This window comes from Nycticebus coucang, chromosome 12 (genome assembly GCF_027406575.1).
Source record: "Nycticebus coucang isolate mNycCou1 chromosome 12, mNycCou1.pri, whole genome shotgun sequence".
In the NCBI taxonomy this organism is placed as follows: Eukaryota; Metazoa; Chordata; class Mammalia; order Primates; family Lorisidae; genus Nycticebus; species Nycticebus coucang.
Window position 1 is genome coordinate 53,084,590 of NC_069791.1, and position 27,987 is coordinate 53,112,576.

General features: G+C 51.2%; 4 protein-coding genes across 10 annotated transcripts; 2 read left to right on the plus strand and 2 right to left on the minus strand.

Annotated features, from left to right (window-relative positions):
• Positions 1 to 186: 186 nt before the first annotated feature.
• SPSB2 (splA/ryanodine receptor domain and SOCS box containing 2) lies at positions 187 to 2,536 on the plus strand. 2 transcript variants are annotated; one of them, XM_053555529.1, is made up of 4 exons: positions 187 to 317; positions 545 to 1,088; positions 1,211 to 1,279; positions 2,206 to 2,536. In XM_053555529.1, exons 2-3 carry the CDS (start codon positions 629 to 631, stop codon positions 1,276 to 1,278), a joined length of 528 nt encoding a protein of 175 aa, XP_053411504.1. In that variant the 5' UTR covers positions 187 to 317; positions 545 to 628; the 3' UTR covers position 1,279; positions 2,206 to 2,536. The 2 variants fall into 2 exon arrangements, with proteins under 2 accessions (XP_053411504.1, XP_053411503.1); XM_053555528.1 differs by lacking the exon at positions 1,211 to 1,279 and having other exon boundaries at positions 2,203 to 2,536.
• A 125-nt stretch (positions 2,537 to 2,661) lies between these two features.
• On the minus strand, positions 2,662 to 6,260 carry TPI1 (triosephosphate isomerase 1). The gene is made up of 7 exons (XM_053555522.1): positions 6,020 to 6,260; positions 4,735 to 4,858; positions 4,559 to 4,643; positions 4,352 to 4,484; positions 4,019 to 4,104; positions 3,380 to 3,467; positions 2,662 to 3,254 (listed from the first exon to the last, which is right to left on the minus strand). The coding sequence occupies exons 1-7, from the start codon at positions 6,243 to 6,245 to the stop codon at positions 3,136 to 3,138; spliced, it is 861 nt and encodes a 286-aa protein (XP_053411497.1). The 5' UTR covers positions 6,246 to 6,260; the 3' UTR covers positions 2,662 to 3,135.
• Positions 6,261 to 7,266: 1,006 nt separating this feature from the next.
• USP5 (ubiquitin specific peptidase 5) lies at positions 7,267 to 24,758 on the minus strand. 2 transcript variants are annotated; one of them, XM_053555515.1, is made up of 20 exons: positions 24,419 to 24,758; positions 20,218 to 20,343; positions 19,622 to 19,685; positions 19,335 to 19,468; positions 19,045 to 19,190; positions 18,598 to 18,782; positions 17,816 to 17,910; positions 16,799 to 16,992; positions 16,038 to 16,109; positions 15,651 to 15,738; positions 15,398 to 15,523; positions 14,363 to 14,516; positions 13,842 to 14,016; positions 12,739 to 12,827; positions 11,676 to 11,798; positions 11,010 to 11,153; positions 10,789 to 10,934; positions 8,952 to 9,105; positions 8,589 to 8,673; positions 7,267 to 7,934 (listed from the first exon to the last, which is right to left on the minus strand). In XM_053555515.1, the coding sequence occupies exons 1-20, from the start codon at positions 24,620 to 24,622 to the stop codon at positions 7,841 to 7,843; spliced, it is 2,598 nt and encodes an 865-aa protein (XP_053411490.1). In that variant the 5' UTR covers positions 24,623 to 24,758; the 3' UTR covers positions 7,267 to 7,840. The 2 variants fall into 2 exon arrangements, with proteins under 2 accessions (XP_053411490.1, XP_053411488.1); XM_053555513.1 differs by having other exon boundaries at positions 11,607 to 11,798.
• A 41-nt stretch (positions 24,759 to 24,799) lies between these two features.
• CDCA3 (cell division cycle associated 3) lies at positions 24,800 to 27,931 on the plus strand. 5 transcript variants are annotated; one of them, XM_053555523.1, is made up of 7 exons: positions 24,804 to 24,938; positions 25,073 to 25,416; positions 25,590 to 25,763; positions 25,972 to 26,101; positions 26,912 to 27,205; positions 27,330 to 27,433; positions 27,560 to 27,931. In XM_053555523.1, the coding sequence occupies exons 3-7, from the start codon at positions 25,644 to 25,646 to the stop codon at positions 27,713 to 27,715; spliced, it is 804 nt and encodes a 267-aa protein (XP_053411498.1). In that variant the 5' UTR covers positions 24,804 to 24,938; positions 25,073 to 25,416; positions 25,590 to 25,643; the 3' UTR covers positions 27,716 to 27,931. The 5 variants fall into 5 exon arrangements, with proteins under 5 accessions (XP_053411499.1, XP_053411500.1, XP_053411502.1 ...); XM_053555524.1 differs by having other exon boundaries at positions 24,800 to 25,416; positions 25,607 to 25,763; XM_053555525.1 differs by lacking the exon at positions 25,073 to 25,416 and having other exon boundaries at positions 24,800 to 24,938.
• The last annotated feature ends 56 nt before the right edge of the window (positions 27,932 to 27,987 follow it).

Genomic DNA, 27,987 nt, shown 5'->3' on the forward strand with positions numbered 1-27,987 from the left:
CCCCATGGGGGTGTGACCTCAGGGCCACCAGAGGTGACCAGAGGATAACCGTGGGGCGGGGTGTGCTCTCTGCGGCTGCGTCCGGGGTAGAGAGTAAACCGCCGCGGAGGATTCCCCCCCAGGGGCATGGCCTGGGGATAGCGCCGCGACGAGAGGGTTAACCGCCCCCGATGGCCTCGTGGGGACCGGGAGTGGGCGCGGCCCGGGGCGGGGCTGGAGGCGGAAGCGGCCGGCGGTCTGCACCTGGCGTGCCTAGGCTCCTTTTGGCTGGTTTCCTTTGAGGAAGTGTGACCGCCGGGGCTGGGAAGCCAAGCTAGGTGCGGAGTCGGGGGAGTGGGGCTGGCCCATTAAGAGGCTTACAGGGACAAATTCGGGAGAGTCTCTGGTGGCTTGGGACAGAGAGGGTGAGAGCAGGGTGATAGGCCTAGGAGCTTGGGGGAGCGAAGACGGAGGAGCAACGTGGGTGAAAGGATGGGGGTCTGCGCGAGGACCTCTCATCAGGACTCCGCTCTTCACTCCCCTTTGTCTCTCGCTTCTCCTCCAGGTCAGTCCCGAACTGGAGCTTAACTTTCAGAAAAGAGACGACCCAACAAGATTCTTTCTGGGAGACCGCCAGGTCCTCGCTTCCATGGACCAGACGGCCCCGGCCGGGGGCAGCAACAGCACCCCCATCCCACAGGTCCTGTGCCCTGATCTCTTTAGTCCCGAGGGCTTGGAGGAGCTGCTGTCTGCACCCCCTCCTGATCTGGGGACCCAACGGTGTCACGGCTGGAACCCCAAAGACTGTTCAGAGAACCTCGAGGTCAAGGAAGGAGGGTTGTACTTTGAGCGGCGGCCGGTGGCCCAGAGTACTGATGGGGCCCGGGGTAAGATGGGTTACTCCAGCGGCCTGCACGCCTGGGAGATCAGCTGGCCGCCGGAGCAGAGGGGCATGCATGCTGTGGTGGGTGTGGCCACGGCCCTCGCCCCGCTGCAGGCTGACCACTACGCGGCGCTGCTGGGCAGCAACAGCGAATCGTGGGGCTGGGGAAGCTGTACCATCAGAACCAGGGGCCCGGGGGCCCCCCAGTACCCAGCCGGACCTCAGGGTGAGCACCTGGACGTGTGGTGATTCTGGATATGGAGGAGGGAACTCTGGGCTACGCTACTAGGGGGACTTACTTGGGGCCAGCCTTCCGCGGATTGAAGGGCAGGACCCTCTATCCGGCAGTAAGCGCCGTCTGGGGCCAGTGCCAGGTCCGCATCCGCTACCTTGGCGAAAGGAGAGGTGAAGCCTAGGGTAGGTATGGGGAGAATATTCTGTCGCTGGTGGCAGGGATTTGGGATGGAAACTCAACTTCCAACAAGAGCAGAAGGGGTATGTCTGCATCTGACCTGCCTCTTATGCCTGTTAAAAAGTTAAGGGTCTTCACAGCTGTTATCTGTTTAATCCAACAGCAGTAGAGGTAAAAACAGTCTTGGGAAAGAAACTTTCTTAAGTTTTCTTAGCTAAGTGGTGAATCCTCAGAATGGAAGGAGGTCCTCCAGGGATTAGGGCTTAAGAGACAAGTCCCAGGCACGAGGTGCAAAGGGTTAATGGTACTGGACTAGGTGTACAGATCCAAAAGGAAGAGGACTGGCAGTGCCAGGCACCTGTAGCATATACCAGATTCCTTGGGCCCTGACCTACTGTGCCACATACCTACTTCCTCAGTCAAGCCCCAGGATGGGGCCATCGGGGACCTGGGCACCAGGAAGGAGAGCAGTGAGGAGACAGGGCTTTGTGGTGGGGCTGCAGTGGAAGCTAGGGCCAGGGCTTAAAGCCAGCTCTCTGCAGCTGCTATCTTTGGAGATGGGTGATGCCTGCCCTTCCATCACCGGTGGTGAGCCAATGTATAGTGAAGGAAGGTCATCTTTCCTCTCATTAGCCTAAGCTTCAAGGCCTCTCTGGAATCAAAGCAGGGTCAGTTCCAGCACTGTTAGAGCCACCTTTGCCTATTATTTAGAGGGCCTTTGCTAGCGCTTCACCCCCAGCTCTGACTAGGGATGTATGAAATCTTAACTGTGACACAGAACTTCAGGGTACCTTAATATCTCCCTTTCACCAAAGGTGAAGGTGGACTCTGTGGGAAAGCAGAAGGGCACCTGGGCAGGCCCTGTAGTTTTAGGATGTCTTGCTGGTGGCTGCAACCCTACTTACCTTCCCCTCCTTCTCTCTCCCAGCAGAGCCACACTCCCTTCTGCACCTGAGCCGCCTGTGTGTGCACCACACCCTGGGGGATACCCAGCTTGGCCAGGTATCTGCTCTGCCCTTGCCCCCTGCCATGAAACGCTACCTGCTCTATCAGTGAGCCTTGTGATACCACAGATTGTGCTGGGGCCTTGCCACTACCCCTGCCCTTGAGGAGGTGCTACTAGCCCAGACTTAAAGCCAGTGAGGATGGGTACCAACCCCAACCCATCCTCTGGGGAGCTCAGCAGCCCCAGAGCCATTTAGAGGGTAGAGGGAGGGAGGTGATAATCAAGACTGGGGCAGCTGGTATGCAAGACATTTTTTTCAAGTAAAAATAGTAAGAGATGTGTTATAGAAACCTGTTCATGGTATTTTTTTTTCTCACAAGGGATAAAGTTCTATGGTTACTTCAAAAAGGAAAAAGAGAGTAATAGGCAAAGACAGTGAAGGACAGACTACAAGGCTTAATGCCAAGTGTTTTTATTCCCTCACATGTGGGATGGCTCACATACATAACACACACAGGCATCTGGCACCATGGGAGAGGGCAGTACCCCTGGCCTCTGAGGGGAGGAGCCCTGGCTTCAGGGTGTGAAGGGAGAGGAGGATGGTTTCTTTCTCCTGTCTTCTTGGGGGCCTGGGAGGACCCAGGAGCAAGCTCTACCCTTTCCACCTCTCAGCCAAGAAAGCTACCTTGGTGACATGTTTAGTTCCAACCATTATAGTCAATGGAGAAGAGATTGGCCTGGTCCCAACCATTACGGGGTAAGGTATAAATGGTAAGTTAGAAGGTACCGTTTGGAGTAGGCCATGAGAGGGGGCAGATGACACCATGAAAAGCATATATAGGGTAGAAGCAGTTACTGGGCTTTTTGGCTACCTAGTCCCTGGCTTAGCAGGAAAGGTAGGGGAGATGGATGGGCCTATTGTTTGGCATTGATGATGTCCACAAATTCTGGCTTGAGGGAAGCGCCTCCCACAAGGAAGCCATCCACATCAGGCTGGCTTGCCAGCTCCTTGCAGTTTGCTCCAGTTACAGAACCTGGGAAAGGAGCAGAAAGAGGGCTTGGTCAAGGATGGAATAAGTATGCTCCATCCCTGCCTCCATGTCTGAGGGCTCAGTCTGGTTCTCAGCCCACCCCTCATTGTACAGCCAGACCCACTCACCTCCATAAATGATTCGGGTGCTCTGAGCCACTGCATCAGAGACATTGGACTTAAGCCATCCCCGGAGTTTCTCATGTACTTCCTGGGCCTACAACAAGAAGCCAGAATAAGCTCACTCAGAGGAAAAAAGTCACTGGCACCAGTGAAGAGTTAGTGTGGCTTCTTGCAAGAATCCTAGGATCTGAGTCAGTACCAGGGCTCTGACCTCAGGCTGTGGAATAGGTACTGTTGTACAAGTCACAGTCCTCCTGGGCTTTGGTGTCTTGTCTTTTTTATTTTTTTGAGACAAAATCTCATTTGATCACCCTCAGTAGAGTGCTGTGGTATCACGGCTCACAGCAATCTCAAACTCTTGGGCTCAAGCGATCCTTCTGCCTCAGCCTCCCAAGTATACAGCAATACAGGTGCCTGCCACAATGCCTGGCTATTTTTTAGAGATGAGGTCTTGCTCTAGCTTAGGGTGGTCTCGAACTCCTGAGTTCAGGCAATCCACCAGCCTTAGCTTCCCAGAGTGCTAGGATTACAGGCATGAGCCACTGCACCTGGCCCCAGTGTCCTATCTTTAAAACGAGGGGTTGGCCCAGATGATCTCTGAGTCCTACTGAGGCTGGACAGGATGAGGGCAGGGGGCTCAGTTACCTGCTGGGGTGTTGCAGTCTTGCCGGTACCAATGGCCCACACAGGCTCATAGGCCAGGACGACCTTGTTCCAGTCCTTCACATTATCTACAGAACAGAGTTCACAGATGAAAGGAGAATGAACAGGAAGAAGCCATCCAGCTAAATTCCCCAGGGTATGACGAATGATAGCCTACTGCCCCCTGGTGGATGGTGGTGGATTCTCAAGTGGCTCGGATAGCTTCAGGGGCAGGAGCAGAACTGATAGGGACCAAGTCTCCAGGGCACCTGACTGCACTCTCAGAGAGACTTTGTGGCCCTGGCTAGGCTCAAATACCCTTCTTAATAGAGATACCTGCGATGACCTTGGTTTGCTCGAAAACAACCTTCTCAGTGATGCCAGCTTCCCTCTCATCTAGCTTTTCCCCGATGCAGGCGATTACTCCAATTCCCTCTGCCAGAGCATGGGCCACTTTCTGCCCAATCAGCTGTTGAGAAACAGACTTAGTGAGACATTCCTCTTGGAATAATGTGTGTCTTATCTCCTCCCTTGGATACTAACCTCATCTGACTCCCCAAAGACATGTCTTCTCTCTGAATGCCCCAGGATTACCCATGTGGCTCCACAGTCTTTGATCATGCTGGGGCTAAAAGGAGAGACAGAGCCAAGGTTCAGCAGGGAATCCACCCTATGGCTTTCTCCACAATGAGGAAAGGTTCCCTATACACCCATCTCACCTGATCTCCCCAGTAAAGGCCCCATTTGTCACTTTGTAGCAGTTCTGTGCAGACACAGCAATCTTGGGATCCAGCTTCTGCCTGGTGAAGTCGATGTAGGCCGTGGGGGGTGCACAAACCACCTCTGAGCAGGAGATCCAAGAAAGCCTTCATTTTCCAGACCTCTATTTAGTACTCCGGAGCCTCCAGCCTTCACCCTCTTTCTTGGTTCTGCTTTTCTCTTTTCACCCCAGCAAGATGACCTCTGTCCACTTTCCAGCCCATGCTGGGCCTGTACCCAAACCTTAGAGCTTTCCAAGTGCCCTAAGAGGCCGGGGTCCTTGCCCTGCCCTCTGCTCTTTTAACAGCTGTGGCTCCAATTTCCTCAAGCTATTCTGGGGATGGGCAGGCACCTCCCAGACTCAGCATTCTCTAGGGGCCAACCCTGCCTCCCTTCTGAAATAGCCCATCTTCACTTTCCTCAACCAGGCAAGGATTTTTAGCAAAAGGGGCTAACTCCTGATTTGTATTGGGTTTCTGGTGTTGCCTCATTTGATGAGACCCATGGTTCTGTGATCTAGGGGGGTGGGGAAGGATGCACCCTTTTGCACCTGAGTGGCAGGAAGTTGATTAGCTCATAGAGGTCTAGTACTTTCGCGTTTCCAGGTTTGGGGAAGCTGTGGAATCGCTCCTCCCAATGGCTCAGCCTGCTCAGTCCCTTCCATGGAAGGCAGGAGTCACCCAGGCTAGCGAAGGGAAGGGTTCATAGCTGTGCTTGGAGCTGAGAGCTTGGCCTGGGGATTCGGCGCGCTCAGCAAGGCGCTGGGAGGAGTCTAGGGCTACGTGCGGTGGCGCACGGAGCCAGGTGGCGCACGGAGCCAGCTGCCGAGGGGGCAGGTAGCAGGGAACACGCGCAAGCCGGGCCTGCTCACCCACACACCCGGGGGCTGCAGCCACCTTCTCCCGATCGCCCGCAGAGACTCAGACTCCGCTCCCCCACGGCCTGGCTGCTGGCTGATTTAGCCCCAGTTCGAGCCCTGGGGCCATCTTGCTACGGACAATGCTAGAGGTCCACTCTGCCCACAATCCGCTAGGGCACCATTAAATGTCCAGCCTACCACCTCGACAAAACTCTGCCACTGCTGCTGCGGGGCCACTGCGCCACGGGGCTCAGGCCCGGACATCCAGTGGCCCTCGTCCCCCAGCCCTGCATCCAGGTCTAGGCACGCACTCGGAGCTCGGGAGGGGGCACTGCCACGCCTGACCCCCAGCCCTGGACCCAGGTCCCGTCCCGGCAAGGGCTCACCGGTATCGGATGGCACCTTGGCTGCGTTCAGAGTGCTAACGAGTTCCCCTAGACACTTCTTCCTCCCGTTCATCTTCCAGTTCCCCCCGACGAAGAACTTCCTGGAGGGCGCCATGGTGCTAGAGGCGACACACTGAAGGTCAGTATCACCGCGCAGCCGCGGCCACTGCCCGCTTATGTAAAGAGCTGCGAAGCAAAACTCCGCCTCCTCGCCGTCCTCGTCCATGGTGAGCCCGCCCAGCTTGGAGCCCTCCCTCCCCCTGGCCCGCCTGCAGCCCGCAGCCCGCCCCTGTTGCAATGTTCTGACGTTCTGTCTTTCTTGTAGCAACGTTCTATATCAAACGTCTGGGAGGGCTCCGTCGCTTCTGCCTCAGTTGCCTGGCTTTCGGGAGAAGACGAGAACTGTTGAGTCCCTGCGCTCCGGGGAACCCATAATGCGACTTCATCCCCTCAGAGGACCAGCGGAGGTTCTGAGTGGAGCCTACTGGCAGCAAGTTGGCAATCGACCAAATTGCTCACTGAGACCAAAAGCGCTGAGGATGTGCCCGATGCGGTGGCTCACGCCTCTAATCCCAGCACTCTGGGAGCCCCAGGCAGGTGGATTGCCTGAGCTCAGGAGTTTGAGACCAGCTTGAGCAAGAGTGAGACATTTCATCTCTAAAAAACAGTCGGGCGTTGTGACGGATGCCCGTAGTCTCAGCCACGCAGGAGGTTGAGGCAAGAGGATCGCTTGAGCCCAAACGTCTGAGGTTGCTGTGAGCTATGATGCCATAGCACTCAACCCCAGGGTGACTCTCAATCCTAGGGCGACTGAATGAGACTCTGTCGCAAAAGAACAAAAGTGCTGAGGGCATCTTCTGACTCTGGTAAAGAGAAGCCCTTTCTCCATCCCAGTAGCTACAGCCCTGATGGCTAAGGCACCCAGAGTGACCAGCCAAAGTGTGACCCACTCTTTGACTCCAGCTGGCCTAGGCCTGAGGGAAATGAAGGACATCTGGGAAACACTTGGGCCTTCCCCTATGTGACTACAGAAAGGAAAGGCTCTTCACTCCATCTCCCCTTTGCCTTCAGCTCTGCCTTTATATCACTCTACATCCCCCACTCCAGTTTTCCAAGAACTCCAGAACTAGTGAAATGTAGAGAGCTGCCTAGAGGGAGGCAGGGGACAGAGCTGGCAGTTTTCTGAAACTGGCCCTCTTGCTAACCCCAGAAAATAAGTCTCTCTCAAGGTATCAAACATGACACAATTTAGCCATTGTACTTTTATTCACATCATGTATTTTGGCATTTTCCAGAGAAGTACAGGGGAGAGACTGGTGGGGGTGGGAGAAGAGGCAGAAGGGCAAGGGTGGATCCTCATTTCCCTCTTATCCCTCCTTGCCCAACCACACAGAGGCAAACACAAAGGGGGAGGAGAGGCACAGATGCTCCCTCCCCTGGAAGAGGCTGCACAAAGCTACACCCACACGCACACACAAATAAGACCCCCCCCTCCCCGCTCCACACCAGGAGGCTGGGCAGGGTTACACAGAAGCAGAGGGCTGTGGATTCCAGGGCAAGGGAAACAACAAAGTCTTCCTTACAGACAGTTGGTGGGTAGGATGGCCCCCTCCCGTCCCCTTCCTGCTCCATTCCCAGAGTCTACAGCCCCCTCTGCTATAGCTTGGCCATTCTCCTATGGCCACCGGCTTCTTCCCTGCTATTGGAGACAAAAAGAAAAAGGGTACCAAGCAGGGGGGCTGAAGTCCATCCCTCAGCCCCTATCCCTCATGCCAGGTGGTCTGTCCCCTGCCCACAGTGGTAAGGGGTGAGGGCAAGTTCTTAGCTGGCTACTCTCTGGTAGAAGTAGATGTAGCCCAAGTCCTTGGGTGGCTTCTCAGAGGCACACACTTTCTGGTCATTGTAGATCACCCACCTAGGGAAGTAGGGGAAGAGGCAGAAAACGATGAACACATGGGCATTCCAAACTGCATCAGCTTCGTCTCTCAGACATAGCCCCAGGATGAGACTGTTGACTCTGGGGCCAAGACTCCCAACATTCTCTGCCTATAGACCCCCAAAACCTATAGCCTTGCTGCCACCTGTCTAAAGAGAGCTTCAGGATCTCACAACAAAGGTCATTTCCCATATCACTGTCTTCAGATCCTCCAGTATCTTTACAACCAACCCCCACCCATTCCTGTGAAATAGGGATTAGCAAATTTTTTCTGAAAGGGGCCGAATGGTACATATTTAAGAATTCTGCGATCCATCTGGCCTCTGACACAATTACTCAACTTTCTTGTTGCAGCGTGAAAAAAGCCACTAAGGATATAAAAACAAGTGTGGCTGTTAGCCATTGTATAGCCAGCCAGTAAAACTTTCTTTACAAAAACAGGTGGCTAGATTTAGCCCTTGGGCTGTAGTTGGCCTATTCCTACCCTAAGAAGTTCTCTCACTCTCTAGTGTGTTTGTCCCTGTCAGCCAGTCCTTTACCTTCTCCCACAAACATTCTAGGGACTTTTAGGACACTGCTACTCCTTCCTACCTCCACTTCTCCATTCAAAACACACATGGCTAGCCCCCTCACCTGCCTTCCTTCTTGATATGGCAGACGTAGTGACCACACATGGTAGAAGTCCCCATGTGACTAATAAAGGCAAAGAGCTGATACTCTAGGAAGAGAAACAGAGAAGACAAAGAAGGAAATGAGAGGAATCCTTGAGTGACAGTCTAAAGATAGATGTAACAACTCAAACTCAAGACATGAGTTTCAGGGACCATGGGGCATGTACTGGGTCAAAGGCTGCCTCTGTCTCCTGAAGTCCACCCTCAGAAGTCATATTAGTGGAGAGAAGCCTTGACACCCAAGGAAAGCAGAGCTGCTTTGGCATGAGGGGTCTAGTGTAGAAGATTGGCTAGATTCCACCAGTCTATTCCTGGGGAGACTCACTTCCAGGACCATCCCGGACTTTAGGTCCCACGGGCACAGACTCAGAGATAGAGTCGGCAGCAGAGCGGCCTTCTGAGATGTCCATGGCAGCTTCGGCATCCAGGTCATCAATGTGACTGAAGATCCAGTCCACAGCCCGTTCTAAACTGTTGTTCTTGGAAAGAAGGGAAGTGTTACTTTTTCTTTTTTCTTTTTGAGGCAGAGTCTCTTTTTTTTTTTTTTGTAAAGACAGAGTCTCACTTTATTGCCCTTGGTAGAGTGCTGTGCCATCATAGCTCACAGCAACCTCCAGCTCCTGGGCTTAGGTGATTTTCTTGCCTCAGCCTCCCCCGTAGCTGGGACCACAGGTGCCCGCCACAATGCCCGGCTATTTTTTGTTGCAGTTTGGCCGGGGCCAGGTTTGAACCCACCACCCTCGGTATATGGGGTCAGTGCCCTACTCACTGAGCCACAGGTGCTGCCCCCATAGTCTCACTTTTATCGCCCTTGTTAGAGTGCCGTTGCGTCACAGATCACAGCAACCTCCAACTCCTGGGCTTAGGCGATTCTCTTGCCTCAGTCTCCCAAGTAGCTGGGACTATAGGTGCCACACTCCTGGCTATTTTTTTTTTTTTTTGGTTGCAGTTTGGCTGGGGCCAAGTTTGAACCTGCCATCCTGGGTATATGGGGCTGGCACCCTACCCACTGAGCCACAGGCGCTGCCCACATCCGGCTATTTTTTGTTGCAGTTTGGCTGGGGCTGGGTTCGAACCCACCACCTTCAGTATATGAGGCTGGCACCCTACTCACTGAGCCACAGGCACGGCCCGTTACTTTTTCTTGTTTATTTATTTTTTGAGACGGAGTCTCACTTTATCACCCTGGGTAGAGTGTTGTGATGTCACAACTCACAGCAACCTCAAACTCTTGGGCCCAAGCGATCCTCTTGCCTCAGCCTCCCAAGTAGCTGGGATTATGGGCACTTGCCACACGCCTGGCTATTTTTTTTAGAAATGAGGTCTCGCTCTAGCTCAGGCAGGTCTCAAATCCGAAAGCTTAGGCAATCCACCTATTTCAGCCTCCTAGAGTGCTGGAATTACAGGTGAGAGCCACCACACACAGCTGGAAGTGCTTCTTCTTCTTTTTCTTTTTTTTTGTAGAGACAGAGTTTCACACAGCATCACACAGTTCACAGCAACCTCCAACTCCTGGGCTTAGGCAATTCTCTTGCCTCAGCCTCCTGAGTAGCTGGGACTCCAGGTGCCCGCCACAATGCCCAGCTATTTTTTTGTTGCAGTTTGGGCGGGGGCTGCCCGAACCGCCACCCTGGGTATATGGGGCTGACGCCTTACCCACTGAGCCACAGGTGCTACTCTAAAGTGCTACGTTTTTTCTAACAAGTTTTGGAGCAAGAAAGCCACAGCTAAGGCTCAAAGCCTATGGCTCAAGCAGCTAGGGCGCCAGCCACATACACCTGAGCTGGCGGGTTTGAATCCAGCCCAGCCCACCAAACAACAATCAATGATGGCTATAACCAAAAAATAGCCGGGCGTTGTGGCGGGCACCTGTAGTTCCAGCTACTTGAGAGACGGAGGCAGGAGAATCACTTGAGCCCAGGAGTTGGAGATTGCTGTGAACTGTGATGCCATAGCACTCTACCCAGGGCGACAGCTTGAGACTCTGTCTCAAAAATAAATAAATAAATAAAATAAAATAAAATAAAGCCACAGCTACTTCCTCACAGCCACAGAGTAGTAGTACCCAGCCTGTTGTCCTTGGTCTTGCTCCCAGAGGATGGACCAATGCTCCCACCCCATTTCCCCACTGGCCCTAAGTCCTTAGCTGGGGCAGCCCATACCGTAGCCCGAAGAGCTTTCAGAGCCTGGTCCCGGGAGAAGCCCATGGAGACGATGGTGGTCACACAATCCTCTGGTGGGGGCTCAGCTGCTGCACTTGTGGAACCAGGTCCACTGGAGCCAGGCAGAATGAGGGGGTTTGCAAAATCTACGGATGTGAAGGGGTTGCAGTGTTTGGGGAGGATGGAGGCCCTGCACTACCCTGCTACCCACCCCTGCCTACCTGGATCATCCATGTGTGACATGACCCAATTCATGGCAGCCTCGGCCCCACTGTTGCCTGTGTAGTAGACAGCTTTGCGGCAAGCATCCATGGGAAAGCCCATTTCCACCAGCTGGATGATGACTGACTCATCCAACATGGGTGCTGTGATGGGGGAATGTGGGCAGTAACTACCTGGATCCCTATTTGCTCCTCTTCCCTGCCAAAGGCCCACCCCCAGCTTCTGCCAATCGCTCATTTCATGCATTTTTCTTCACACACTGGTGCTTCATCCCAGAACTACAACAACCACACAATATGATGTGGGTCGAACAGATTCCCAGCCCAGTCTTACAGGAGTCTTCCCTGTTTCTGGAGCACGATACTCCCCTACACCCAAACCAAGGAGATAAGGGCAAAGAGGCAATCAGCCAGGTCTCCTGCCATCCGCACTAGAAATGTGGCTGGAGTGCTCTAGTCTGTCCCTACCTCCATCGAAAGAGGGCAGAGGAAATTTGAAAGGGAGGACAGGAGAAACACAAAGGAAAGGGTCAGGGAGGCAAAGCAGAGAGGCCCCTATCAGCAAGGGAGAGACAGGCAGGAAGAAGAGTCACTAACATGTTGGAGAGGAGAAGTGAGGGGAGCAGAAGGAGTCTTCGTCTTCGTTGCCATAGAAACCAAGGCTACCTTTGGGCTCATCCGGAGTGACCAGAGGTGGGGCAATGTCTGGCAGCTCCTCCTCTCCCGGCTGTAGCCCTGTACCCCTCAACTGGGAGATGTCCAGCTCCTCTGGCATCTCAATGGACACATCTGTAGGAAAAGGGTCATCTCAGCTCCTCCCTGAGGCCCTTCTGGAAAAGCACTTTGGAGACCTCAAGCTACTGTCCCCTATCTCAAAACTTCTCTGTGACAAGAAGCTGCTATGAGCAGCAGCAATCTTAGGGGCCCAAGTGTAAGATAAAAATAGTGAGCCTAGAAGTCAGAGAAGGCCTGGATGCTAGTCCTAGATTTTCCATATACAAGCTATGGGGCAAGCAGAGTACCCAAAACTTGTGAGACAGAGTGATTTTCTACTTCTGTGGATTTCAATTTCCTTATCTAGGAAATGAAGGTAAACCAGTAGTTCTCAAATTACAGTCAGAGACCTGTAAGACTCATAAGAGTTAATTGTTTTAACACTATCAAAATGAAAACATCTTACCAATTACAAAAATAAAACTGTGAAAATCATTTTGGGTGGTAAATCATACCTATAAAATCAAAGAAGTCCATGCTTTTCAAATATACTAAAATATTAGTATTTTAGTCAATGCTTTTCAAGCTAGACACATTTTGAAATATTTTAGGTCATTTTTTATCTTGTTTTCTGAGACAGAGTCTCACTTTGTCACCCTGGGTAGAGTGTCTTGGCGTCATAGCTCACAGTGACTTCAAACTCTTGGGCTCAAGTGAACCTCTTGCCTCAGCCTCCCCAGTAGCTGGGACTACAGGTGTCCACCTCAATCAATGCCCAGCTAGTGTTTAGAGCTGGGGGCTGGCTCTTGCTCAGGGTGGGCTCGAACGCCTGAGCTCTAGCAATCTAACCACCTCGGCCTCCCAGAATGTTAAGATTACAGGCATGAGCCACTGTGCCCAGCCTCATTTTTACCCTATTTAGAGGAAAGATTGAAAAACACTAGTTTTACACATGTGAAGGCCCCTTCTTTTTCTAGCATTTTCTGCTTAACCTCCCTCATCCCAGCAACCATACCCAGTTTTTTGGGCACCCAGTCTAAGCCGAAGGTGAACTTCTTGATCTGGATGACCAGGTAGTCCGGGAATGAGGCAAATCGTGTGGTCCTAGGAAGAGAAAATGTGCTGGTACCCTGAGAATCCCCAGGGTTCTCCCGTCCTGAAACTCTCACCCTGGACCTAAGCCTCTCATGGGCAGAAGTCTCAATAACCCAGAAGGTAACTTCACATTCTCCTTGTTCCCTGGGCAGGCATCTGATGCCTGTCCTTAGCTAATCAGAAGCAACAGAAGTCAGAGGAAGGTGTTTCACTGGCAGGAGCAACAAAGGACTGGGTGGCTGACTCTCTTGCAACCAAAGGCCTCCTTCATATTCTAAGCCTATGCCAGATGTCAATGGCTAGGCAGAAAGTGGGGCCACTGGCTGGAAATCCATATTCTGCTCATAGCTGATACTATATGTAAGTACCTGTGCTCTGCCATGCGAAAGAGGGAATAGTAGGGGACAGGACAAGGGGACAGACGTATGTGTCATTGCTATGTCTACCCACTAGGGAAACTTGGGTCCCTTAGGGCCAGGTTGTAAGTGCCAGCCTCAAGAGATTTAATCCTGAGATTCTAATCATATAGGGAAGAGAGAATAAGAAAGGGACAGAGATACTCACTTTGGGTTTGCCCTGCCACAGGCCTGCAGCTTTAGTTAGGCCCTGACCAAATGACTGGATCTATTTTTTTTTTTTAAAGAGACAGAGTATTGCTCTATCACCTAGGCTAGAGTACAGTGGAAGGATCTAGCTCACTGCAGCCTTGAACTCCTGGGCTCAAGCAATAATTCCCACCTCAGCCTCCTGAGTAACTGGGACTACAGGCATACACCACTCCTGGTTAATTTTTAAATTTTTTGTAGAGATTCATTTTCACTACGTTGCTCAGCCTGGTCTCAAACTCCTGGCTTCAAGCGATCCTCCTGCCTCAGTGCCCCCTAAAGCAGTGGTTCTCAACCTTCCTAATGCCATGACCCTTTAATACAGTTCCCATGGGTCATGACCCACAGGTTAAGAACCGCTGCCCTAAAGTGCTGGGATTACAGGAGTGAGCCACTGTGTTCAACTTGAAGGACTTACTTGACAGCTACGGATTTGGCCTGCAGGGCTGTGCTCCAAAAGTCATCCACCTGCTCAGGGGCCCCATAGGCCTCCAGGCAGGAGCTGAAGGGTACCTGGGCCCGAACCAGTTCTGGCAGTGGCATCTTCTCCTCTTCAGCTTGTCGCTTCTTCTCCTCATACTCCAGAAGCTCCTCTGGTGACAGAATGGGTTGGTGGATCCTTCAGAGGGTGCTGCTCCTTTACTTTAGCCTTGTCCTATTGACCCTCTGTGCATGACTATCTCAGTTCCTCCCCCACCCTTTCAAAGCAAAGTCCCCTGACACACATCCTTTATATCTTTCCTGTTTCAACTCCGCTAACGAGCTGAGATTCCACTGGGCATGGTTAATCCTACATACCCTAGCAGCCCAGCTTCAGACCTTTGGCTGATGGAGAAGGGCATATTGTGGGATCTGTGCTTATCAGGTGCTCCAGCATTCATCATAGCATCATAGACCTTAGCCTCCAAGACACCAGACCCTGCTGATAGGGCAACCTACCTTTGTTAAGGGCTGCATCCATGGGCACAGGCAGCTGCATGATGTAATCAACTCGCTGGGTATACTTAACCTTCTCTGTAGCCAGGCACTTGATCTTTTCTTCCACCAAAAAGCGGAACACTTCATTAGGATTTTCAGAGCTCCGGCAATTCCTCTATGGAAAGAGGCAGGGTAGGGAGATCTGGGCAGCCAAGGAATGGAATGGTGTCTGAAAGGTTCACTGGGGAGTCAGACAGAGATGGGAAACTACCTCTCAGGGCCCATAGGTATTCAAAAGTAGTGCTGAAACCTTTCCCAATTAACCATCCCTTCCCCATTACTGGCCCCATCCTAGCACCATGGGACTGTGTTGGAACGTGCTTGTATTTTTCTTTTTTCTTTCTTTTCTTTTTTTTGTGTTTTTTTTGGCCGGGGCTGGGTTTGAACCCACCACCTCCAGCATATGGGACCGGCACCCTACTCCTTGAGCCACAGGCGCCACCCTTTCTTTTCTTTTTTTCTAGAAACAGAGTCTCACTTTATCGCCCTCGGTAGAGTGCCGTGGTGTCACACAGCTCACAGCAGCCTCCAAATCCTAGGCTTAGGCAATTCTCTTGCTTCAGCCTCCCAAGTAGCTGGGACTACAGGTGCCTGCCACAAAGCCTGGCTATTTTTTTTTTTTAGTGTTGCAGTTTGGCCGGGGCCAGGTTTGAACCTGCCACCCTGGGTATATGGAGCCAGCGCCCTACCCAATGAGCCACAGGCACCGCCCACATGCTTGTATTTTTCTTTACAAGCAACAAGTATTCTTGTTATCATTTCCTCTAGGCATATTCTTAATTAGGCTGCCAGCCCACCAAGGGTAGGATAATGACTTTTTTTACTCTTCTCCTTAGATGCAAACACTACCCACAGAAAACGCTCAGTGTGTGAAAACAAACTACTGGGATACAGGTGTGACACGAGGAAGATAGGGCTGATGATGGAATGGGCAGGAGATAGAAGGAGTAAACTAAAGACAGGTGGGGTGAAAAGAGTGCCTGTTTGACATCTTACCTCTACCATGTTGATAAGGTGAAGGAAGAACTCCTGGGCGTCCTGCTGCCTGTTGGTGGAGAACTCAGGGTGGCCTTTGCCGATGAGTGCCTTGAACATCCGAGGGGCAATACCATCTTGAACTTCCTAGGCAGAGTCAGAGCAGGGATTCAGCTGGGGCTCAAAGGCCATCAAGTGGCCTTCTTCAGACATCTCCCAGACCTCAGATTCTTCATAATTCCAGAGCCTGAAAGGGACAGAGTCCCAGACATACCTTTTGTTCTGGCACCTGCTCCCCATCACCCGACTCCGGTGCTGGCTTGGAATACTCTCCCGAGAGAAGGCCATGACCCAACTTGGCCCTGCATTAATATTTAAAAAAACCATTTTGTGTCAGTCAACTAATGATATGCACATCTGTCTGTATCTTTTCCTCTCCAGCTCAACCCATGCTCACAGCTCTCCTTCGACAACTCTCTAAAAAATGTGAAAAACCTTAGGTTCCACAGGAACCCAGCTCAAGACCATGTGCCTGGAAGGCAGTGACCAGAAAGCTTATAAAGGGCCTAGGGCTAAACTGCCACCCACTCCAGGTGGTTGTGGAGGAAAGGCACACTGGGAGGCTGTCAGTGGCTTTTGTACATAGGACTTGACTACATACACCTGGGTGCTGAAGTCCTGGGTAGGGTCCGTCGGGGCATTCTGAAAGATCTTCTCCAGCTTATCCACATACCTAGGAGTCAAGGGAAGGAAAATTGGAGGGGCTCTGGCTTAAGATCCAAGGGAAAGGGAACAATCTAACAACTGTGAAGAGGCTTCCTCAGAGTGGGGAGTTACTGAGGCTGGACTTTGGAGTCCATTTGTCTCTAGCACCTGCCTGTTCTCCCTCCTCAACTTTGTGCAGGGTGCATAGTTTCCCTGCCTCCTCCTCAAGACAGAGCCAGGGGATGGGAGAAGGCAGCCTGGAATTAGGATAAATACAGTGCATATTCTATTGGCCAGAATGTGTTGACACATTCTGACCTTTTGTATTTTGTTTTCCAACTATACAGTAAGCTCCTTACACTGAGAACCTGCCTTTCTTAAGTGTCCCAAGCACCTTCCTTCCTGAATGCTACATGTCCAGGTGAGGTACTCATTTGATGTCACTGGCCTAAAATAAAGACTCCCTGGTCCCCCTTAGGTCTGTCAGAGGCTGCAGAGCCCTGGGACTTGGCCCTCTTCTCTGTCAGTTGGTGGGGTTTATGTGCTGGGGCTGGCAGTACAGTTCCACACTTGCTCCCCACATAGCATGACAGCAAGAGTGAGACAGGGAGCTATTCTAGGCCTGAGACTGAACACAGAAGTGCAGAGAGCAGCTAAAGGAGGGGTGCACCCCAAGACTGATGGCCAGAAGAAGGGCTGGGGTGAGGGACTACTCACTTCCTCTGGAAATCAGGGATGCTGAAAAGCACCTGGACCACAGAATTGAGGTAGCAGCTGTTACCAAGGTTCCGAATGCCTGTGTAGCCAGGCCCAAACAGGGGCTTAAGTGGCACACTTGACTCCTGAATCAGCTCCCATTCACCAATCCGCTGGTTCATATCTATCTCCAACTCAGTCATCGTCTTGTCCGACTATGTGGGAAGGAGCATTTCAGAATGGGTGAGAAACTCAACCTTGTATTTTTCACCTTGATCTCCCACTGAGTCTAGGGTGACAGATGCCCAGCTGTAGCCTAGAATTTGTAGAATTAAAGGCTCAAATGTGGGAGGCACATTGAGTATCACCCAGCCCAAGTTCTGGAAGGCTATAGATTATTATCCCAGAGGTAAGTCATCAGGTCTCTGCTTGAATAAGAGAATGTAATGAGTGAGATTCTCTACACCTGAAATGTTTTTCCCATTGTGAAATTACCCCCTTTGGATTGTCACTTGGACATTGCTTCCCTAAGGAAACACTCTGATATCCTAAATTAGACTAGGTCCCCTGTGACAGTACCCTCCACCTCTCTTTCATAGCACCCATCACAGTTTGCAGTTATTCACTGGTGTGTGTCACACTTTATGGGGGCAAGACATGATTGCAAGAGGGACTTTACCTAACAATTGCAATCAGTGTAACCTGGCTTATTGTACCCTCAATTAATCCCCAACAATAAAAAAAATAATAATAATAAAAAAAAAAAGAATATGATTAATGGCTGCCTTTTCCTCTAGAAGTCTATAAAAGCAAAGACCACTCCTGTCTCATCCACAGTGACCAGCAAATAGTAGATACTCAATAGTATTTGCTGACTTAATGAATGATTCTAGAAATGGTTTCAAAGGAAACACACACATATCTTAGGGACTGGGTTAGTTATAAAAGCTTTCTAACACCTCACCTTAGGCTCAGGCAAAGAGGAAGAGCATCTCAGGGACAGGAATGAGAAAAATCTGAACCTGAAGAGAGTCTTACCTTCTGCATCTTCAGCATGTCAATGCCAAAATGGGACAAGTGCTCAGCCAGGCTGGGGTCCAGGACCATGTCATCCTCTTCATATGAGTACACATCTAAAGTAGGAGGCAGGAACTGTGTCAGAGGAAGTGGCTCAGGGTTCGGCTGGTCACCAATCCCAGTCCCTGCCCAGAGGTGCCTTGGTGGGACCGGAGGACAGGCTATAAGGGTCACCCTCATACTTCCGTTGATTATCACTGAGGTCACAGCCCTGTTGGGACTGGCATTCAGAAAGATGGGGTGAAAGGGTGAGGGTTGGACTTCATTATGTTTTTGCACTACCCCCGCAGGATAAGGTACTAGGGTAAGATATGGTTAGTAGGAAAAGGACTAGGAGGGCACGAGAAGGTGTTCATCAAAGATTCACTCTCATCTGCAGTATTTTCTTTTTCTTTTTTTTTTTTTTTGAGACAGTCTCACTTTCTCGCCCTCGGTAGAGTGCCGTGGAATCACAGCTCACAGTAACCTCAAACTCTTGGACTACAGGCGCCCACCACAACGCCCAACTTTTTTTGGTTGGAGTTGTCATTATTGTTTGGCAGGCCTGGGCTGGATACAAACCAGCCAGCTCCAGTGTATGTGGCTGGCGCCCTAGCCACTGAGCTACAGGCACTAAGCCATCATCTGCAGTATTTTCATTTTTTATCAAGAGAATGCATTCATATACAATGCATGTCATATAAAATTACTAACAAATGAAACACAGTTAAGTGTGAGGGTGGCTGGAGCAGGGGAGGGAGTACCAGCGCCATCAGGTGTGATGGTGCCCAGCTTCACAGCTAATGGGTAGCCTGTTTCCCTGTAGTGCTCCACAGCATGGTTGTTGCCCCCACTGCCGTCAAAGTAGCGTCGGCCACAGAGGATGGAGCCATCTGTCAGGTTGAGCCACAGGTTCTCTCTCATGTCACATTTGGAACACTTCCAGCCACTAATCCAAGGAGAAGAAAATTAGCTGAAATGTGGGCCAGGGATATATGGGAACAGTAGAGAGAGGGGGTTCTGCAGCCTCCTGCAATTCCAAGATCTCTCCCTTTTCCTCTCCTCTGGACATTCCTATGCATTGTTCATCTCCCTCCAAGTCTCGCTTCCTGTCCTGCTCCCTACCCTCTCCCAGCATCTCCCATAGAAAGGGTGTTCTCTCTGTTCTTGCTATGGGGGTTGTGCCCTGAGATAGAAGGGCCAGGCCTCACCAGGGAGGAATTCGAGCAGGATTATCCAATTGCTTGAGATTGAAGGCATGCTTAGACACCTGTCGCACTTCTCCATCCCAGGCCTGCACCTCCTGCTTGCGAGAGGCTGAGTCAGCCGATAGCAGGGCCTCCACCGCACTAGTTACCTGGGGGAAGCAGAGAGTCAGACAGTCCCTAAAACCTCACCCCACAGCCCTCTGGTCTTCAGCTTTGTCAGTGCTTGCCCAAGACATCACTCTCCCAAACCATCTTGCCCAAGAATCTTTGGTAGGATGGGAAGGGATTCATACCCGATCTCTGACAATGTCAGGCAGCCCCCCCAACCCATCCCGGGCAATCTCCAGGTAATCTGGCAAAATGACAATTTTTACATCCTCGTCATATTCAAACTTCTCTTCATTGAGATCAAACCCGCCTTCAACACCTGGAAGGAGAGGGAAGAAGAGAGGGAGAGGGCAACCACTATAGGTTAATGTTCTTCCTCAGACAAAGCACCTTATTTGTCCCCTCCAGACCTCTAGGGGCCACCCATCAGGTGTATTCTCAGGGAAGAGAACAGGACTGCAGTGGTGCTTACCAATAGCCAGCCGGGTGGGCTTTTTCCGGGGTGGATCTCCAGTGCCTGTAGTAATGTCCTCTTTCTACAATGAAGCAAGAACGACTGGATCAGCAACGAGCACCAGGTAAGGGACAAGTGGGGAGCAATGAGGGAGTGGTCAATCTCAGAACAGAAAGAAGCTAAAAAACATCTGTGCTAGGGCCTGGCGGGGAGGCTCACGCCTATAATCCTAGCACTTGGGAGGCCAAGGCAGGTGGATTGCTTGAGCTCACGAGTTTGAGACCAGCCTGAGCCAAAGCGAGACCCCATCTCTAAAACAGCCCAGGCACTGTGGTGGGTGCCTATAGTCCCAGCTACTCAGGAGGCTGAGGCAAGAGAATCACTTGAGCCCAAGAGTTTGAGGTTGATGTGAGCTATGACACCACAGCACTCTATTGGGGGCAAGAAAAAACTCGTCTCAAAAAAACAAAACAAAAACCTGTGTTAAGTTTTAATGACACAAACAAAAGTAAGGAGGCCAAAAGAAAGTTGAAATAGAACAGAAAGATTCAAAATGGGCACCCCATGGAATGTATCGGAATGTGCCCAGCCCTTGGCCCAGCCTCCGTCCCTACCAGGCGCCGGGTCCGACTGAGGTGCAGGTATACTCGCTGGCCAGTCTTGTTGAAATGTCTCTCCACATACTGTTTCCCAAAGCCCAGGAATGTGTTCATGCAGATGTAGAGGCCACCCTCAGACTCCTGTAGGACAATAGGCAACAGTGGAAACACAAGGAGGATGAAGCCTGGCCAGGTGAGGAAACCAAATACCTAGAGTCAGAAACAACTGGTTTCCACACGTGGAAAGACTGAGAAGCAATGAAACTGCTTGTTTCCAGAAGAATGTTTTTGGGTCTCTAACACAGTGTGGCCCTTCCTAACTTATTTAGTCTTTTAGGACTTGGTACATGGCTAAGATCCTCCCCACTTCCTCCTGTGATAACCACCAAAAAGAGCAACAGGATGCTGAGCAACACCTATCCGTCACTACTCATCTTCCCTCTTGCTTTCCCTGTGGCTTTGGAGACCTTCAGTCAAGTACAGAGGACTCCCTTCAAATCTTTCCTGGGGCTAAGATCTGAGATCTGGAAAGTAAATCGGGATCAAATACTACAGACTTCCAGTGCCAGAGATTAAATTCAGAGAGAAAATGGGTCCTTTCCTGGCAAAGACTTTCATGTCAGAACCCTAACCACGACACCTAAGATAAACCCCACCTATTTTTTTGCAGTTTTTGGCCGGGACTGGGTTTGAACGGCCACCTCCAGCATATGGGGCCAGCGCTCTAATCCTTTGAGCCACAGGCACCGCCCAAACCCCACCTATTATTCATAAACCTTCTAGACTGGAGGAGCAGTGATTCCAGCACCTCAACCGTAAATCTAATCCCAGAGTTTGCCAGCAAACCTAGACCTTTCTTTTACCACACTCTACTAAGTAGTCAAGCCCTGGTCCACACTGTGAGTCTTCTCCCTCCTCTCCTGAGGAAGCCTTGCTGCAGGGAAACAGCACCTTGTTCAGAATTTTTTTTCTTTCTTGTTTTTGAGACAGAGTCTCTCTGTCACCCTGGATAGAGTGCTGTGGTGTCACAGCTTACAGCAACCTCAAACTCTTGGGCTTAAGCGATTCTCTTGCCTCAGCCGCCCAAGTAGCTGGGATTACAGGTGCCCGCCACAATGCCTGACTAGTTTTTTTTTTTTTTTTTGAGACGGCGTCTCACTTTATCACCCTCAATAGAGTCCCATGGCGTCACAGCTCACAGTAACCTCCAACTCCTGGGCTTAGGTGATTCTCTTGCCTCAGCATCCTTAGAAGTTGGGACTACAGGCACCCAGCTATTTTTTTGTTGCAGTTTGGCCGGGCCGGGTTCGAACCTGCCACCCTCGGTATATGGGGCCAGTACCCTACCCACTGAGCCACAGGGACTGTCCCCGACTATTTTTTTTTGTTGCAGTTGTCATTATTGTTTAGCAGGCCTGCTCCAGGTTCAAACCCGCCTGCCTTGGTATATGTGGCCATAACCACTGAGCTATAGGTGCCAAGCCCTTATTCGGAACTTATAACTAAACCTGGACCCCGTCTGAAGGGACATGACATGAAATTAGCATTCTGCAGCCATCTCCCCTTCCTTTTGACCAGTAAGTAAGATCCACACTGAAATCACATCAACCTCCAACCTCAAAGCCAACCCTTTCTTAGAATGAACTAGCAATAATTGCTGAGATTACTAGAACACATACAGTCTGGGCGGCGCCTGTGGCTCAGTGAGCAGGGCGCTGGCCCCATATGCCAAGGGTGGCAGGTTCAAGCCCAGCCCCAGCCAAACTGCAACAACAACAACAAAAAAATAGCCGGGCGTTGTGGTGGGCGCCTGTAGTCCCAGCTACTCTGGAGGCGGAGGCAGGAGAATCGCCGAAGCCCAGGAGTTGAAGGTTGCTGTGAGCTGTGTGACGCCACGGCACTCTACCGAGGGCAATAAAGTGAAACACTGTCTCTACAAAAAAAAAAAAAAGAACACATACAGTCTGCAAAGAAAACAAGGAAAGACAAGAGTCCACCCTGAATCATAGCTTAGGAGTGCATGTCTTCCAGTGCCTTTGTAAACAGAGGGATGAAGAAGGTAGAGGAGGAAATTGGAGACAATGAGTCTTTCTTTAGATCCAAGGCTTTGAGCAACAGGTATCTTCTTCCTGGAATAAAAGCCTTAATGGCCTTGAAAATTTCTCAGCTGTGGGCAGCACATATGGCTCAGTAGGTAGGGCGCCGACCCCATATACCGAGGATAGCAGGTTCAAACCCAACCCCAGCCGAACTTCAACAAAAAAATAGCTTCACGTTGTGGCAGGCACCTTGTAGGCCTAGCTACTCGGGAGGCTGAGGCAAGAGAATCACCTAAGTCCAGGAGTTGGAGGTTGCTGTGAGTAGGGTGATACCACCGCACTCTACCCAGGGTGATAAAGTGAGACTCTGTCTCTACAAAAAAAAAAAAAAAGAAAAAAAAATTTTGCAGCTGTGATTATTTGGTTTTTTGGTTTGTTTGTTTTTGTTTTTTAGCAGGCCTTGCTGGGTTTAAACCCAACAGCCCTGGTGCATGTGGCTGGTGCCCTATCCACTGAGCTACAGGCACCACCCTCTCAGCTGTGATTATTAAAAGTAGGGGTTCTTGGTCCCATAGTCTGCTCTGTACCACTCCCTATAGTGAATTGCAATGTTAATGGATATAGAGCATTTCTCACCAGGGAGGGCAACTAGCTCTTTTTCTACCCAGAAGCCAATTTGAAGATAATCAAACATGCTAGAAGTTGGTTAGCAAAACAACCAGTCCACAGTGGAGATTTCTTGACTTGAGGTGAAAAAGGAAAATGTCAAAAGACTACAAAACCTTTTTTTTTTTTTTTGATTACTCAAAGCAATTACTAAGGAAAAAGACAGGAGTGAATATAAGTATAAAGAGGGCACCACTGACTTCTACCATCTGCTGATAATTAAGAAAAACCTTTCCCTCCTGGGAGGAACGTGGGCGCTCTGAAGTGATTAAACTCCTCTGTTAGAAATAAAAGATGCTGGTTTCACCAAGGAAAGGGAACCCTGGAGCTTTGCTCTGAGCAGTTCTCTTTTACCTTTGCCAAAACCAGACTTCAGAGAAGCAGCATATTGTCTGAAGCCCAGATCAAAACCTAGCAGAGCAAACAAACCACAAATCACAGTGATGATCCTGTACTGGGCCTCAGATCACTCCGCTGTACTCAGCACTGGTGATGCATTAATGAAGTCTTTCCACTCTGACTTGCAGTTTTCAGGCCAGGAGCTGGTCTGGCTGAACACACTGGGCAGCGCCCCGCCGTTTCAGGGGAGGGGAGGGGTTGGGAGGGGGGCGGATCCCAGCTACGCTGCTGCCCTCTCACTTCAGGTCCTGGAGGCTTGTCTCTGCTTGAGGGTGACAGAGGAAAGCAGAACAGCAGGAAGGGAGGTACCAGGTGGAGCTTGCAAAATGTGAAGCACGGGGTGGGTGGTGGCTTTGTGTAACTAGTCTAGAGTGAGAACAGAATGGGAAGGGGGCCTTAGAATTTTCTGAGAAAGAAACCATCTGTAGGAATACTTTAACAGGGGTTGTCTCTGCTGTCTGTGATGGGTTAGGGGAGAAAGGGGTGGCTACCGCCATAGTTCACTTCAAAGGAGAAACGACCAGAGCTTTCCTCTCTCCACCACCAAGGACCCACCTCCCTGCCCCCCGTCCATATTAACCATGGGTTGAAGCTCTTAACTATTTGGCCTCTCTTAGAACCCAACTTCTTCCGAACCCACTTCCAGACTATCAGCCGTCTAGGAACTGAAGTACCCACTCGCAACCCCAACCCCGGCCGAGAACAGTGGGGAGTCGCCCCCATCACTTCCAAATGCGACTACAAAATCCAGAGAGCCGTGCGCGACAAACTAGGCCGACGCCTAGGCTTTGGCAGGGGTCCACTTGGGGGATGTAGTCCGACGGCCGAGTTGCACCCCTCGCTTAGAACAGCCTTGAGGGCAGTGAGCGACTACAATGCCCACAGTGCTCCGCGAGGCGGGGAGCGGGCGAGGCGAGCGCAGCGGCTTCCGGGGGCGGTAGTCACACGACAGCCGCAGCTCCTGAACTGCGGCTGCGGAATGGAGCGTGGGAGACTACAAGTTCCATGGTGCAGCGCAGGGGGGCGGTAGCCCAAGCCTCGCAGGCCCCGGCTGAATGACCAGGGCGATGGAAGGAAGTCGTGCTCGCTGCGGGCGTGGGGAATGGGCTTACCGGCGTATCGAAGGAGAAGGCGCACTCGTCTTTGTGGACCCGGTCTCCAGCCTTAGGGACCCGGATCGTCGGTAACACTGACAGCAGCGCCTCCTCGCTCAGCTCCGCCATGACACCGGCAGCAGCTCCTGCACACACAGCGGCTCCCACTGTTCCCAGCCCTCCCCACTCTCCTGGCCAATGAACGCTACTCGTTAGGGGCATGCGCCGAGGGGCAGACGCGCGAGAATGGCAGTTGGACGCGGCCTGACTACGAGTGCTCCGCCCTTTGCCCTACTCTTGACTAACGCCAATGAAAAGCGTTTCTAGCGCAATTGATGGTCAAAAGAACCAATCCCACTCTTCCAGGGCCGGAGCGCACGGAGAGCAGCGAGGTGGGCTCCGGAGCGGCGGCTGCTCGGACACTGGACCCTTAAGGTCGTCTTGCGCGCCTTCTACTGAGGAGCAGAAAGTGACGGTTGTTTAGACCTTTCAATCTCAGAAACTTTCCTGGACACTTGTCTAATCGGAAAGTAGAGGGGTAACTGTCTTCTTAGTGTTTGAAAAGAGGGTATTTAACGGGGCGGAGCTTGAGAGGTTATGGAGTGATCGATAAGTCTGTCAACCAATGAGGCTGCATAATAGCGTAATCACTCATCATTCTATTTTGCTTAGTAAAACCATCTGTTTTTGAAACTGGAGGTCTCCAAAACGAAGACTGGTACTCTTCAAAGTCTCACCCTGGACGGCTAGCAGGCCGATACCAAACAAAAGTCTCCTATGTAAGGAGGCGTCACCCCTGGCAAATCAAATCTCAGGCCCACGTTCTCCATGATAGACGTCTTGCCCGACCAATGACTTCCTACGCTGGAGGCGGGTCTCACATAGCCGGCCTATGGAAGCCTACGTTGGCCCAGCCAATAGAGTCAGGGCAGGGGGCGTGGCGGGAAGTTTGAAACTTGCAGCTTCGGGAGTTGAGCCTCGCAGTGCTGTGTACCCAAAGGTGGAATTGGGGCCCGGTAAGTGATTTGAATAAATTCATAAATAAGTTAGAGGGCCCAGCAGGCCCGCAGATGTCTCTGGCCCCTCAGCCAGTAGGTTCCTCATTTGGAAACTGGGAAGATCAGGTGGTCTGTGAGTCGAGGTCTGACATAGTCGCGGTAGGAGCTGAGACCCGAGTCGCTTTTCACAGGCATCCCCTCGTCCCAGGCCGGGCCCTGCCCCCACCCTACAAGTCTTGGTTAAGATGGGCTCAGCCAAGAGCGTCCCAGTCACTCCAGCGGGGCCTCCGCCGCACAACAAGCATCTAGCACGAGTGGCAGACCCCCGTTCGCCTAGTGCTGGTATCCTGCGTACTCCCATCCAGGTACTCTGGGCCAGGGTGGGGAAGGCAGAGAAGCTGTCTGAATTTTTGGGCTTCTGCCTAATCGGATTCTGACAAAGCTCTCACACCTACACGCCTACTCCTGCCTTATTTTCTGCATTCTTAATCTGCGTGGGGTGGGCTGAATCTCTTGAGGGTCTTGCCAATTCAGATCAGGGCCCAGACTTGTTCTAGTCTATGGTCCTTATAGGTGGAGAGCTCTCCACAGCCAAGCGTACCAGTAGGAGAACAGCTGGAGGCTCCCAAACATGCCCATGATTCAGATCCCCGCTCTCCTACCCTTGGCATTGCACGGACACCTATGAAGACCAGCAATGGAGGTAAGTGTTGGATCCAAGGAAGGCTGATAAGGCTGTCATCTATTATGAGGGGGTGGGAGTGTTGGTCAGTGAAGCTGTTCTCTCAGGGCTCTTTTTTTTTTTTTTTTTTTTGTTGAGACATAGTCTCACCTATTAATCTTCGGTAAAGTGCTGTGGCGTCACAGTTCACAGCAACCTCCAGCTCTTGGGCTTAGGCGACTCTCTTGCCTCAGTCTCCCAAGTAGCTGGGACTAAAGGCGCCCACCACAACGCCCGCTATTTTTTGTTGCAGTTTGGCCGGGGCTGGGTTTGAACCCACCACCCTCAGTAAATGGGGCTGGCGCCTTACCCACTGAGCCACAGGTGCTGCCCAGGGCTCCTCCTTTTTTTTTTTTTTTTTTGTAGAGACAGAGTCTCACATTCATCGCCCTCAGTAGAGTGCCATGGCATCACACTGCTCACAGCAACCTCCAACTCCTGGGCTTACGTGATTCTTTTGCCTCAGTCTCCTGAGTAGCTGGGACTACATGTGCCCACCACAATGCCCGGCTATTTTTTTGTTGCAGTTTGGCTGGGGCTGGGTGTGAACCCACCACCCTTGGTATATGGGGCCAGCGCCCTACCGACTGAGCCACAGGCACCGCCCAGGGCTCCTTCTTAAAAGGGCCTGCGTCCTCCTGCTTTTGGCTCATCTCTTTCTCAATATTTTGCTTCTCCACTTTGATTTCTCTCGTTCATTCACCTGCACATAAATCCTATGGCTCCTGTGTCTTTTCTTCCCTGTCGAAAGATACATATCAGAAGGTCTCTCTGTTCACTTTTTTCCTCTAGACTCTACAAGCCCATTGGTGAAACAACTGAATGAAGTATTTGAGATTGAAGCCTCCAAATCAAATCTTTCTCCAGAGCCTATTCTGCCCTCAGAGGCATCTTCATCTTCTGAATTGGACTTGCCTCTAGATACTCAGTTGTCCTTTGAGGATCAGAGGCCACCTTGGAACCAGGCTGAGCTCCCCTCTAAACAGGTGTTTTCTAAGGAGGAAGCAAGACAGCCCACAGAAACGCCTGTGACCAGCCATAGCTCAGACAAGCCTTTAACAGATCCTGAAACTCCCCGATCTTCAGGTACAGAATCTAAGGGAAAGGTGTAGAAAGGAGAAACTAGGATAATGTTCATGGGTGAGTGTGGGAGGAATAAACTGTAAGCCCCTAGTTTTGGATCCTTGCTTAAACTCCTTACCCATCCTAGGTTCTAAACGAAATAGACGGAAACCAAAAGGCAAGGTATTAGGGAGGTCCCCCCTCACCATCCTGCAAGATGACAACTCCCCTGGGACTCTGACACCACGACAGGTAAAGAGGGAAAGAGGGTGAAAGTGGCTATTACTAGGATATCCAATGTAGATGGTGGGAGACCCATTTACCCAGCTCTTCCCTCACCTGAACAACAACCCCCAACTCCTACGCTGACTGTTGCAGGGTAAGCGGCCTTCCTCCCTAAGTGAAAATGTTAGGGAACTAAAGGAAGGAGCCATCCTTGGAACTGGACGACTCCTGAAAACTGGAGGACGAGCATGGGAACAAGGCCAGGACCATGACAAGGAAAATCAGCACTTCCCCTTGGTGGAGAGCTAGGTTCTATGTGGCCCCAGCACTGGATTCACCCAGGGCCTGGTGATATTCTGTGTCCTCTCACCTCTTATTTCCCAGGGAGACTGAGGAGAGGCTTGTTTTCTTTGACTCCTCCTAATTTACCAATCTGGGACTGAGAGCATTATTGGGATTTCTTTGTGTCCTCTGTGTTTCTTGTATATTAAAGGAAATGGTTTTAAATGATGCTTTTAAAAGGTATACGTAAACTTTGCACTTGGTCTTCTGTCTGAAGAATGGCAGCCTTGGGAGCTTGT